Source organism: Meleagris gallopavo, chromosome 3, assembly GCF_905368555.1.
Source record: "Meleagris gallopavo chromosome 3, MGAL_WU_HG_1.1, whole genome shotgun sequence".
In the NCBI taxonomy this organism is placed as follows: domain Eukaryota; kingdom Metazoa; phylum Chordata; class Aves; order Galliformes; family Phasianidae; genus Meleagris; species Meleagris gallopavo.
Window position 1 is genome coordinate 81,180,929 of NC_139406.1, and position 13,783 is coordinate 81,194,711.

The following is a 13,783-nucleotide window of genomic DNA, read 5'->3' on the forward strand; positions in this document are numbered from 1 at the left end:
AGCAGAAGATGCTTTCTCCTGAGAGAAACTCTGGTAGTGAGGGACAAAGTTGCACTGAGCATCCCTGAACCAGGAACTGCTTATGTACTTGTTTGATGAAAGTTCAGTGGATAACTGCACTCTAAAAAACAAGCATTACAAGCCAATCAGGAGTTGTCAAAGAAGCTGCACCGTCCTATCCACTGATGATCTGGTGAAACTTACGCCCAATCAATGCTGGAAAACCAGTGTGCAGACGTAGTCTATGTTTTTTACCCCATCTATTTCTTGTGCTTAAATAGAGCACTGCTTCATGCACTCTCTCTTTTCCTCCTTTCTCTGCTTCTACAGGAGAGATTAAACTTCCTAAAAGTGATGAAAAAGAACTAAAACTTGTCTCGCTTTGAGAGATTCTTCAGTTCTGATCACAGCAAAAGGTAGTGTGCACTTCATCATGTGAGCAGCAGTTAGTCTTGCCCACATAAATCACATATGTCTGTTGACAGTTATTTGAAAAGTTGATTTACATTTTACATTAACTAAAATTAAACAGGAACTTGTTTGGTATCAGTGATGCAAACTAGCTTGCAAAAGAAAACAGAAGTAGCTTTTCTTAACTGATGCACCAAGCTCTTACCTTCTGTTCCCTTGACATGAAAGCGCTTGTTGAGTTCATCCAACTTGTTCTTCTCAAGAATAGAAAAAAGAACAAGATTAGGACCACTGGAGCATCTTGTTGTACTAGGCATCTAGCAAAACAAAACTAACACTATAAAACAAAGACAACTGTTTTGTTTCCTGTTCTCCAAGAAGCAATAATTGTTCCAGAAGCAGAGAACATTTCACAGGAAAGATCTGGGGAATTCCTGCAGATCAAACACTCTCAAAATAGCTATAATAGCTATAAACCTTATTAGATAATTGTGGCTAACAGTGGGAGTATCAACAGATAGTAACACATACCTTATCATCACATGTACATCCTATATCAAAATCTGATGCAGAAGGTAGAGCTACAGGATAAAGTGGCTTAGCAACTTCATCTGGCACAGTTGGTTTATAAACATTGGCTCTTAGCAGGTGATTCAAACTTCCATGGGTACCATTATTGGGAGCAGGCTTTAATCCAAGCAGATCTATGAAAACATCCAAGGAAAGTTAATGATGGTTAGACTGGAAACATATGTGTTTAGCAGTAAATATACTTAGCAAAGATATTTGTTTGCAATACTGTTTATATCTATGCCATGCTAATGAATGCTTTTAATGTAATAAAAATGCTAATCCAAAACATAAAATTGCAAATCCTGAATAGCATGGTAGACTGTTTGAAAAGAAGATTAATTTGCATGAAGACACCAGAAAACCATTTTATTATAACTACTGCAGTTTCCAATACAAACCTACAATCCAACACAGTGTTATTAGTGACCTGCTTTGTACATATGGGATAACTGCCTTTTTGATATTTCATGTTTGAAAAAAAAAAGAGTAAATAAGTTAATTATAAATTCAGCTAGAAAGTTTTATTCCTGTGTTAAATCATTATTAAATAAAAGACTGTACAGAATATCAGAATGTATCATCAGTAAAAGTTTAGGAAATGTAATAATATTAGGAAATGCCATAGAAAGCTAACTGATGCCCCTGAACTGCTCCCTGAAACATGGAGGTACAGAAGCCTCCTTCCTAGACTAATGAGGTCTGTATGTGCAAATATGCAATGTAGTGGTGCATATTTGATCTGTGCCAGGCAGCATGCAGCACAACTATGTTAATACAGCTTATTGGCAAGCTGCTAGAGTAGAGCAAGCCCAGGCCCCTGAGAAGTGCCCTCAGTTAGTGTTTGGAAAGGAGACACTGGGGAAGGGATGCTGGGAGGGAGACAGGGCCTGAGCCCACAGGTGTATAAATAAACCCTTGTGGTTAAAGCAGCATGTTTCTCTTACAATTCTTCAAGCAGGTAGCTTACCACACATGACATTGTACAGTTCAATGTTTTCAAAGGGAGGTACTTTGGTCTTGTATTTGAAAGTAGGTCCATAACCTATGAAGACAGTCTTAAAAAAAAAGAGAGAGAGAGAGTGAGAAGAATACAGAAGAACAACTTTAAATCATAGGGTTTATTTCAGTGAATATTTACATTTTAGAGATCTCAAATATCTTCTGGCTTAACAACACTTTTGTAAAGATTACTGCATTGCTCTTACCTGCATGCTGTTTATCTTGTTGTCATAGCCATGGTCTCCATGGAAGAAACACTTTCCTGTTGGTTTCTTGTAAACGTCCACAGCTTTCCTAAATTGAAAAAGTATTAGCTATTTTCTCAGCTTGTGACTGAATACTATTTTACAAAATATGTGGAAAAATAAGTATTGCACCCGAAGAAATATAATTATCAGCTTGCTCCTGAGCACTTTTTTGCATTTGGTTTCGTCAGGGCCATGTATAAGCAAGCTATGCAGTGGACTGGATTATCCTACAAGTTCATTTATTCATGTGTATTAAAATTATGCCCTGCAAAATTTTGATTTATGCCTTGTAAATTACTAGAGTTTTCAGTACAACAACCAGGTCAAAAACAATAATTTTTCTGGCTGTGAGTATACAATTAATTACACTAACAAATGGATCACTGGTGAACAAGATATCAGAACATATAATTAATAAATAAAGGAAATATGTTGATTCAATTAATTAAAAAATAATAATAAACTTGGGCCCTCCAGCCTAATCCCATCAATTCCAGTAAAATTCTTAAAACTATAAATTTCAATAGGCCTAAAATTCCGTCTACTTCTTTGAGATGTACATGAACCCTAGCCACAGAAACTATACAAGGCAAATGGCCAACTGGCTAGTGCAGTTATGCAAGAAAGCATTTGGATTTTCTCATTCACTGCTTCAGCAGAATGATCCTTGCATAATTCACAGCAAGGTATGCACAGATGTCAAAAGGCACTTACAACACACTGTGTGTTTGCCTGGCAGCTATACAGGTAAAGAAAATTACCATAGTTTAAAGCTCGTAACAGAATGACATATGCTAAAATCTCTGTCATCTTCCAAGAACCACTGAGTCAGCTCTATGCATTAAGACCCAGTTGTTCTCCTGCTGTAATACAATATGTGGCAAAAGATCAAAGCAAGAAAACAATATACATTAAATCAGAAACTCATAAGCCAAGGCAATTCCTCTTCTGCTCACTCTGTGGTTTTGCTCCATCATTTTGAACCAAGATTATTAAAAATTGACCATGCTTTATAACTGAAAATTCAGAGGCAAATGGCAAAGGCCAAGCCAAAACAAGGATATGCTTTAACCTAAAGCATCCTGTTTAGCTGTGGATTTGTTTTGCAGCAAAATACAATGCAGACATTTTAGTGATGAACCTATACTACTCTTTCACATATTCTCAAATTTACATTCACTATGTAAATATCTCAATTTTCTTTCCATTTACCCTGTACATCCACCCAGCCTCTTGTACCCTAACTTCTCCATTCCTCCCATATTCCCCACTACCTGGTTGGAATTGCACCTTACTAAAAAAGTTTATCAGTTCCTATATATAGGCTAATTAGTCGAAAAACACAGTTGTTTGGGAAAGAAAACTAATCTGGGTTTCTCTCTTTCATCCAACAACTGATTTTTCCAAACTGGGACCCTGAACCTAATGTTCAGAATCTCATCAGGAGTTCAAAACTGCTCCTGTTCCCAGATGGCAGGAGCAGGACACTGGAGACAAAATAGTCCCAGGTCTTGTTTTCTCAGAAAGAAAAACACACTGACACCAGGCTGAAAGCAAAGTTTACCTTGCTACGTGCCACTTGCGATCGACCAATAAATGGACATCCTCAATTCGTCTATTGTAAGCATAGTGCAAGCGTTTAGGAAGGTGATGTTTCAAGTATGGCTTAAAGTGCTGGTCTGGCTTCCTGCACTGTAAAATAAATGGTTACAGATGACACTGCTGTCAATTAGCTTAGAGGCGCATGAAACCCTGAAGTACAGAAATCAAGCTGTTAAGTGCATTATCGATGATGTCTTGGAAACAATGTGTACATCTAGAGTACGTGGTTCAGTCATTTCTTTGCAACGTTTACGTAAAACCAGGGCACATGGAGTAATCAAAAGATTTTTGGAAAATTTCATTCTCATGGAAGTCTTTTTGAAAGCATCGTGTAAAATGTCATGCTTACTTAAGAATAAAATTCTTCATCTGTGAGCTAACCAAACCCAAGATTAAATTTCAGAGGAAAGATAAATGCTGAAAATACATCTTGTCTGCAGATATATTCAAAGCAGTCTGGTTTGCAAATCTTTTTTTTTTTTTAATTAGTTTTTATTTAAAATACTTTTTTCCATTAAGAGCTGGGTTATGGTTGAAGTCTATCAAATGAGCCTTTTCGGCATCTTCAAATTGCTAGTAAAATATTTATCCTAAAATATTATTTTCCATTTCTGAAGGAACGGATAAATAGACTCAATTCAGGGAGTCACGACGGTCAGGGAGGTTCTGTCTCTGTGCTGCACAAAAATGTTATAAAAGCTACTATAGCAGCAAACGGTGGAATTTATGACAAACATTAATCTGCACCCATGAAGGGTACACTTTTGTTTCATTAACACTTTAGTCCTGTTAATGGCCGGTATTCCTACTAAAGACTGAGCAGGGAATGTTGAATAATGCCCAAATTAGGACACAAAGTGAGCAGTGCTAAATACTTACTGTAAGGTTGGCAACAATCACTTTAGGGTCATCTGTTAAGAAAACAAACAAACAAACAAAAAAAAAAAACAAAGAGAAAGAGAAAAGTATTAAAAAAATAAGAAATTTGCAGAAGATATCGCAAGGTAAGAATTTATACTTATAGAAGGATTCTTCCTAGAGGTTGGCTGATATTTACTAAAAGAATGCATCAGGTGGGATATGCTGAATATGAACTAAATTTAACCTCTTATCCTTTACTTAATGATATTTTAGTTGCTCAGGTAATTATGCTCACTGTTTTATGATTTGAAATACTCTTAGCTGAACAATTACTCTATTTTCTGAAAATATAATTTCAAGTCTTATGTTTGCTTTAAATACAAAATCATCCTTCCTGAAAGATTTTGAGAGCACATTTGAATGCAATAATATGCTTCCTTAAAAACAGTAAGACAAATATGTTGTGTTTTTTTGTCTCTTAGTACTTCACTAAGAGTTTCTTCAGTCTTGAGAAAAAAAGAAAAAAAAACAAGTAACGACAAATTCTTTGTAGGGGAAAATCTTTTGCTTAACTCTTATTGTTTCACTGCTGAAAGCATGATGTTGCTGAGCATCAAATGAGCTCCACCAAATCCCAAAGCAAGCTACAGGCTTTTCCATGGCAGAGGAGTGCTTGCAGGTCTTGATGCAGTATTATGGAATAGGACAGCAGAAAAGGAATTAAAAAAATGGGTGATTTGGCAGTTATTGGAGGTGAACTCCAGTTCTAAAGTCAAGAAATATTCTTCTTTGTTCTGTGTTCAAACAGATGATTTACATGTGATTGCAAATATCCAACAAGGAAGCTGTGGACAGAGGCCAAAAGAGGAAAACTGTATTGCAGGAAACCCTGAAGTATGACTCAGAGATCAGTCTAGTTGATCTTTTTGAAAGATATTGCTATTCATCCTCCAAAGAAAACTAACTTTGCTCAGCAATTTGGGAATTCAAAGATTGAAAGATCCTCAAAAAAATATTCTCAGAGGAACTGAAATATAAATTTTTAGTAGACTGAAGTGTAGAAATTCAGTCTTATGCTCTCCTAGCACGTTGCATAAATGTACACACTATTTCCAACAAATTTTTGCACATCCATTTTGTATTCCTGTATTCTGAGCACAAATACCCAGATAAATTAAGTCTCTAATGAAATAAATCAGTATCTAAAAGTTTAACCACATTATTATCATTTCTGCTATCATTCTAGCAATCTTTCATCTTCAGAGTCTAATGTTTTGTAAAATCTGTCCTCAGCCTACATATATGTGCACTGCTATGATGAATCAATAGGATGTCCCACTTATCTGATCTTTCCCTCTTCCAAAAGTCATCATCCTTGTAGCACAGTTTGCATCAGCACAGATACTTATGGTTAATTTATAAGTTTCACTGTCTGATTGTCAACTTAAAATGCTGGCAAAGCAAGGTTTGTCCCAGTACTCAGAACCAGAGCGGTCATGGTGCTGGCTCAAGGCCTGTTGTGGCACTGCTTCCCTGGTGGGAAATCAGGGCAACAGACGTACAGTTGGGATAGTATTGTCTGAAATCACAGAGTTAAGTTTCACCAGAGGATTCCTGATTGGTTCTTGAGTATGTTGAAGACTAGATAACCTTGAACACCAAGTCAGGGTGAGTTTCCCACAAAGTTTAATTATTACTATAATGCCTGAATGCGTGCTCTACAGTTCCCCAGTCTGTTGCTATTTAGCAACCTGCTCTGTTCCTCATTTATGCTAAAAGCATGAAGTTGAACTCAAAATTAGTAATTCACTTTCTCCATTAGCTCAAAAAAGAAATCAGACTTTTTCCTTATATCCAAATCATGCATTACTGAGCTCCCTCAAGTCCCATTTTCACTAAGAGAGAGAAGGGCATAAATAAACTTACAATGACATGTATGCTGCTGTCTGAAACTGCCCTCAAGATTGTTCTTACAAAAATAGATTATTTTTAACCCAGAACGTTTCAGTTACCCACTTGACACAGCTCTGACACTGTAGGGTCTGTGAACTAGAGATTGGAAATGCAGCTGATCTTTAGTGAGCTCTACTCTGAATGTCCCACCAACATTCTGCAGACATACACCCTTTGGAATACTTCATCCCAAGGAAAGGATGGAGTCTAGTTCTCAGAACATAAGAAGTACAGTTAACTTACATTTTAGGTTATTGCTAGACCTAGGGCGAATTCTCCCTAAAGATCCAGGCAGCAGAATGATATCTTCCACGTTGGTCAGATAGTTGCTCAAAAATTCAGTTCTTTCACAAGTAGTGTCTTCCATCCCTGCAGAAGGAAAATACAAGTTTAAACCAGCTTGAGAATAAACACATTTTCCAAAAAGCACAGGAAAAATAAAAAACAAAAACAACCAAACAGGCTATGTATTCTTTTCCTTTGGGAGGCAAATCTTATTCTTGTTTTTCCAGTCATCTAGCTGCAATGTCAGACACTGATAGAAACCAAATTAAGAGTGCTTTTAGTACTTGCCTGCACAAGAGAAATACCAGTCTCAACACTGAACACTGGAGCAACAGGCACCACATCCACCATGTGTGCACTGACACGTCTTCAGACTGAGCTCATGGAAAAATCAAAGTCTGTTTTTAGTTTAATGTACTACTTTGGGGTTGTTGAATTTTTTTAGACAAAGGATTTTAAGAGAAGTCGTACACAAAAGGTATTGTCTGTTGGTGGTCTGTTCTAAGTCAGCCACAGATAAACAATTCTCTCCTACAGTCGCTTGTGGTGGGGAGGAATGTGTTGCCAGTCACAGTCAGTACAGCACAACATTACCTCCCCTGGAAATTCTTCTGCCCCTTAACCTTCTCTCCCCAAGGCCAGAAAGAAGGCATATTCCATTTTATTGCTCGTTTAGCCGTTCTTGTGTGACTTTCCTAGACAAAGACTTCCTTACAAATGCATGATTAATCTGTGACTTTCAGTAGGATTGCTAAAATGGTATGAAAAAGCAGGTTTCTCTCAAACATGGTCACATTTATCACTTAATACGATTTTCATTTTGGCTTTGTGATTTATTCTCATTGCAAAGTTTCTTCTGACTTAAGAAACAAAACAAAACAAAACAAAACAAAAACTCTACCAATAATATATTTGCTTTCTGGTGACTCTTCATTTGATCTGAAAATAACTTTTGACTGTTTTTCTACCTTCTTCCACTACTTTGATGACATTTTCTATTGAAGCTGGACACAGTTCCTTACAGATATTAGGCTTTCTCCTAGTAGAATAACTTGTTTCATTAATTGCCAAGAAATGTCTTGCTCCACTCCTCTCCTCACAAAAAAGGGATCTATGCTATTAAAATGTTTTCTACTACAAAAACTTACAAAAAGATTTTTTTAGGCACTTTATGGTGTTCCAGTACATGCAAGGAGAGTTGTGCTTGGATGTCATATTTAAAATGCCACGTTTTGAGAAACTCTAAATGGAGAATACCCAGATCTCTGATGTGAAGGAGAAATGTCTTCCAATGACGATTAATGGGAAAATAGAGTTACCAGTCTACACTGACTGGCTGTGGTTTGGTATTTAAGCTACTGGGGGGAAAAATCAGCATAAAAGTAACTTGAATTGAACTTTCATTTAAGCTACCTATTATATGTACAGCTACATTGTGCAAGCTTTCATACATTGATGAAGAATTTGTTTATTTTACCATGATCACCAACAAATATGACATTGACACATCGATGTAGTTTCAGCTGTTTCAGTCCATCCATTAGTTGTCCTACTGTCTTGTCAATCTCTCTCAGGGGATTTACCATCATCTGTACAAATATGTAGAAAGGAGAGAAAAAAAGTTAACTGTCATTGTAATGTTCCTCCTTCTACTACAAGTGAAGGTCCTTTGGCAGAATTCTGATGTGATAACATCCAGGTCAAGAGGCAAAACCTTGGCTGAGTTGTTACATCTACAATTACTGTACTATTTCCATTTTCATCATAGAATCATACAATAGCTTGGGTTGGAAGGGACCTCAGAGATCATCAAGATCCAACCCCTTTGTCACAGGCAGTGTTGCCAACCACTGCTAGATCAAGCATTAAACATCTATTGCAACATGAGAAAGCCCTGTTGAGATGCTGTCACAGGACAGCATAAGATCTTTATGGATGATCCTGGGCCTCCCAGTGGCATACATGCCTTTGTAAAGTGATGTAAAAATATTAGAAAAATGCATGTGAATTTCATTTTGTTTTTTATAGAGAAACAGCTCCTTGTAAGTGGCTATTTTATGTGAATGGTTTAGTCAAAACATGACATGAAGCTCTGGATTTAAGATTTGTTCAAATTAGTTAGTGAAGTTCACTTCAAAGTACATCTGATACTAGGATGACAAGTCACTTGAGTAGCACATGGAACTTGGAGGGAGCATTCTTCATCTTCAAAGCCTACAGTTTCCAAAATTTCAAGTGATAGTTTTGCCAAAAGTGTCAGCATGTCCCAGAAGACAGATATGGTATTGTGATTTCTTAATTCAACCTTCTTTAAGAAAGAAAACAGAAAACACCAAAACATACTAACAGCATTGTGATTTTAGCTATAAGAAAATGAAACACTTCTACTGGGTAGAACGGAGAAGGAAAATGTTTTAAAGTAAGATTTTAATCGGAAGATTCGGATTTTGCTCTCGTTTTGATAAGAAAGCATATTTTGTCACCATATACAGACAGTTTGATTTGGCTGCTACAAATACGCAGAACAAAATATTCTTCCAATGAAAAAACAGAAAGCTGACAAATTTTGGATGAGAAAAAACAAAATTTTGGCAGAATTTTCTGAGAAGAAACACCAGTTTAGTATAACCCAGAAAGCAATAGTTCAGAAATTCTCCCTCTGCTTGAATTAAGGGATGGATGTTAAACGAGTCTGATAGTGTGTAGATGAGATGGGAAATGTCATCTCTCAGTTGGCACCGTAAGTAGATGAAGAAGTGACCTGTGGGAGAGGAAAACAGGAGGATAGAGGAGGAATATTTTTGATAAACTACGTAAGATGTCCAAGTAACAGGTGATATTTTGAAATATTTGAAATCAGGAAAGACTAAGTAGCTGGTTTTGTTAAAACCATGGGACAGTTTCAAGTTAAAACAGAAAATAAAAGGAAAAAATGGCAAAAAAATGCCTCTTGCAGCAGCCCTTTCTCACTATCAACTCTTCAATGACTGAGAGCATGCTTTTTATGAAATTCTATTTGCAGAACATCAATCATATAAGGAGATACAATTTTTGAATCCAAATTCTGAATCCAAAGCTAATTTAGGGAAACTGGAAAGCCAGGTGGATTTCAGCAGGCTTCCAGAGATTTCAAGAATTCAAACTTAATGGTAATTTTGTTTAACTACCCTAATTCCCAATTTCATCTGCAAGTCTGCAGTGACATTTCTGAAAATGTATAAAAGTCAATATAAATGAAAATGTCTATTTTTAAAAGAAACAAGACACACATGAAGAAAAATAAAAATAATGAAATCTACAACTCACCTTTCTGTTTTTACTATTTTGACTGTGTTCAGAGTAGCCTCGAGAACAGTCCTTGGTAGTATGACTTCACCTCACTGCATTCTCTCTATTTTTTAAGTTCAGTTAGCTTTTGTTAGTCTACTACACTCAGGCTGCTCCTCAACTAGTCTCTGCAGTGTAAAGCTGTAGGTGGCATATTTAGGCTAGTTTTTTTCGTGCTGAAGTGCAGCTCATGTTTTTCCCCAGGCACAACTTCCAAAGAATTATTGGTGAACAAGTAAGTCTTGCATATACCTTTCTTCACTCAATATGTTGATATCAGGGCTTTGCAAAGATGTATGAAAGCATATAATCTTTCAAGATATATGGATATATAAATACTAAAGAGTTGGTATTATTGCGAAAACACTGAGTATGAGATCTGAATCATACAGATCAAAGTTGGATTTTCTCCTGAGTTTTCCTTTAGAAGAAGCCTTATTAGGAGGAAGAAGAAATGTCACTGTTTATTTTAAATGGTAGAATCCGATCTGTACTGTATTCTATCCTTACCAATCAGCACCAGAAGATGAATTTGCAGATTGGATGAGAAACATCATGTAACAAGCTTTGTTTTGTTTTGTTTCTTGAAATAATAGTGATAAACTCACAGTAAGGATAAGAAGAGGGATAAGTAGCTTGTATGACCTTTTCAATCACAGAAAGAGAAACTAAGAAGGAAAAAGGAGAGCTATATGTGCTCACATCAGTAGGAATACTGCAGATTTGTGCCAGATGGCTAAAACTTGGGAAGGTAAATTAATGAGTAATAGCAGTGTCATCACAGCAGTTATAAGTTCTCCTCTCAAGTAGATCTGCATTAACTGTTCTTGAAGCTTTGTGTGTCCCTGTCTTCCCCTTCACACTTCCTGAATCAGTCTCAAAACAATTATTTTAAGTTCAATCATAGAACAAGTTAAAAAACACATCCACAAAAATGCTATTGAGAAGAAGCCTATAGCTTTTTTAGGAAACAATGGAGCATGCCAAGGTCCTTGTTTGATGCCTAAAGCAGAAATATTTGGGTTTATATAATATTTTGTTTATGTTTCTGTATTGTTTACTTAAAATTCTGAAATGGAAGAAATACTGAAGTGGCCTCCCACCCCTGACAGCATGTTTACTTACTACCAGGTGGAGAAAGACAATATAATAAGGAACATGCTTTTTTGTTCTCTTCCATCTTTTCCTAATAAAGCAATTCCCATCTGACATTTGCCCAGTGAAAACAGACTTAGGCACCATTTCCATTGCAAATACACTGCATTCAGAAACCACGTTATCAAGAATCATTTGCACTCCAAAGCCACTAACTAGTTTTTAAGTAATTGTTTCTGAAACAACTTTCACAAGTTCTTTCCCTTTTAGATTTTATGAGTCATGTTTTCAAGACGTCTCCAGAACCTGGGCAACTAGACATAGAGTCTCAAATAGTCACCAGGCTCCCAAGAGTTGGGGAGTTAATGAGGGCTGACAGCATTAGTACTGCCTTCCCACGGATTTATCTGACATTGCCTCCAGCTGATGGCTGGATTCATAAGAGGATTTAAGATGACTTTCTCTAAGGCAAACAGTCTGAAACAAGAAAAACATAGCTCCCAGAAGACTTGGTCTGCTTTGGCTGCTTTCCTTTGTGTCCTTCAATACACTTACAGAAGTAAGTCCGCAAAGTCCCAACCTGAAGCACGGATTGATTCTCAAGTTGAAAAAGGTAAAGCTAGAGAAGTGGCTAAAAAGTGGCACTTCCATCATAGAATTTTGGAATATGTGTAAACTTACTTTCTTCCGACGAGCTTCCGCAGCATACTGATCCACTCTACGTACTTTTCTTCTTCTTTGCTTTGGAGCTGCAACTGGTCTTTCCTGTCTCCTCTTAGGAGGAAGCTTTCTCTTAGGTCTCTTAGGCGGAGTAAGAGGGGAGCCAAAACTACTCTCCTGTACTGGCGGGGAGAGATGTCTGGACTCAGAAAAAAAGCCTGTCTCCACTCACATCAGAGAGCAAAGCCACCTATGCCAGCTAATCTTTATGCATAAATGGAGGCCTTTTCAAAAATTCAGGCCTTTGGACAACTTAGCATCTGTCTCTCTTTAAGGAGGAATACACCAAATTGTATTGAAAGCAGAACAGCAGTTACAAGAGCAGACAGGATAAAAGCATATGAAATTGGTGTTTCAGAAAATAGATGGGGCTTCTGGTTTTGAAAATATATAGCTATGAGTATTATTTTTCAAAACTGATCAAGTGTCAATTCATTAGTATTATCAAAAGTAAACTTAATTTCAATTTTAGTAAAAATCTCTGCATACAATGTCACAATTGTCTGGGGCAGAAGGCAGGTGGACGTGCATCTCACTTGGGGGGTGGTTCAGGTATGAGTACTAGCACCTGTCCAGACCAAATGGTTTTCTGCAAGATTTTCCATACATATTTTTGGTAAAATAGGTAACAGTAGATATTCTCATCAGTAGCATTAGCATTGTGTGCCAGGCCATAAACCCCACTGAAATCACCAGAGTCCCATTAATCAGTACTGGGGACTGCAGTTCTACAGAACAAAGCCATAAAGGTGAGACTCAGTTAGCTTGCAATCCTTCAAATCAGCTAGGTAGGGCATATTTATTAGTGGCAGAGCCTTTGAAAGCAGCACCTGCCTCGTTAGCAGCTTTGAGGGCAACTTGAAAATTTAATTTTCTTACTACATTTGGTATGATATCTCATGTGTGTAATTGTTCATAAATGCACAAATATCTGGACATACGAACAGAAGGGGAAAAACCTTGTAAGACATAATTGGAAAAAAATACCATCCCGTTAATCAACTCACTTGTAATTTAAAACTTTACCACTCTCACTGACTTTACATGAGTCACAGGCTCTTGGCACTGCTCAGGGTTGCGTACAAAGCAGTGACAGATGATGCCTACAAGGAGATATTTACTAAGATACGCTGCGCACAACGGAGCATGCTGAGTGGGCTTGAGAAGAGTTGGTGGTTTATGATGATATTTTACTTCTATGTGTTTAGTCAGCTTCTCACAGTTGTTCAGTAACAGAGCAACGTAAACAGGGAAGGGAAGGAAGGGAATGTTACCATCTGCCATGCTGTTTCATTGCTTCCAAGGCAAGCAGCTGGAAAGGAGATTCTAGTCCAGTCTCATTCGTCTCTCTCCAGAAAGGCATTTTAATAAAGCAGCACCAGAGTTTTCTGTTTTTAAAACGCTTGAAGCTTTGTGCAGTCCTGATGAGAGGAGCGGCAAGGAAAGGAAGGATTCTCAATTTACTCTCTCTGAAGGCGCTCAGACAGAGCTTCAGTATGCCAGAAACGCGAGCGTAGGAGACCCAGGTCTGAACACTGACAATGGCTGTCTCAAGACAGCGTGTTAGAGGAGCAGCAGGAACAGTGTAGCAATGCCAGATTTCGATGTGTTTTAGAGCTCTTTCAGTAGTATACATCTAGAAGTTTTATTTTCAAAAATAAAAGTTAGCTAAGATTAAAAATAAATAAATAAATAAAAGCCAAGTTCTT

At 37.2% G+C, this 13,783-nt stretch overlaps 1 protein-coding gene across 8 annotated transcripts in view; it reads right to left on the reverse strand.

Annotated features, from left to right (window-relative positions):
- ENPP2 (ectonucleotide pyrophosphatase/phosphodiesterase 2) overlaps window positions 1-13,783 on the reverse strand; it is a 70,100-nt gene that overhangs the window by 12,611 nt on the left and 43,706 nt on the right. For 5 of the 8 annotated variants that reach the window (XM_019614229.2, XM_010709264.4, XM_010709259.4 and 2 more), the window contains exons 12-20: window positions 12,036-12,191; window positions 8,410-8,521; window positions 6,891-7,016; window positions 4,713-4,744; window positions 3,796-3,923; window positions 2,190-2,277; window positions 1,952-2,039; window positions 943-1,115; window positions 617-668 (exon numbers count right to left, since the gene is read on the reverse strand). In XM_019614229.2, the coding sequence (XP_019469774.2) occupies window positions 617-668; window positions 943-1,115; window positions 1,952-2,039; window positions 2,190-2,277; window positions 3,796-3,923; window positions 4,713-4,744; window positions 6,891-7,016; window positions 8,410-8,521; window positions 12,036-12,191 (955 nt within the window). The remainder of the gene's footprint in view (window positions 1-616; window positions 669-942; window positions 1,116-1,951; window positions 2,040-2,189; window positions 2,278-3,795; window positions 3,924-4,712; window positions 4,745-6,890; window positions 7,017-8,409; window positions 8,522-12,035; window positions 12,192-13,783) is intronic. The other 3 variants (XM_010709261.4, XM_010709265.4, XM_003205245.5) reach the window with 3 other exon arrangements.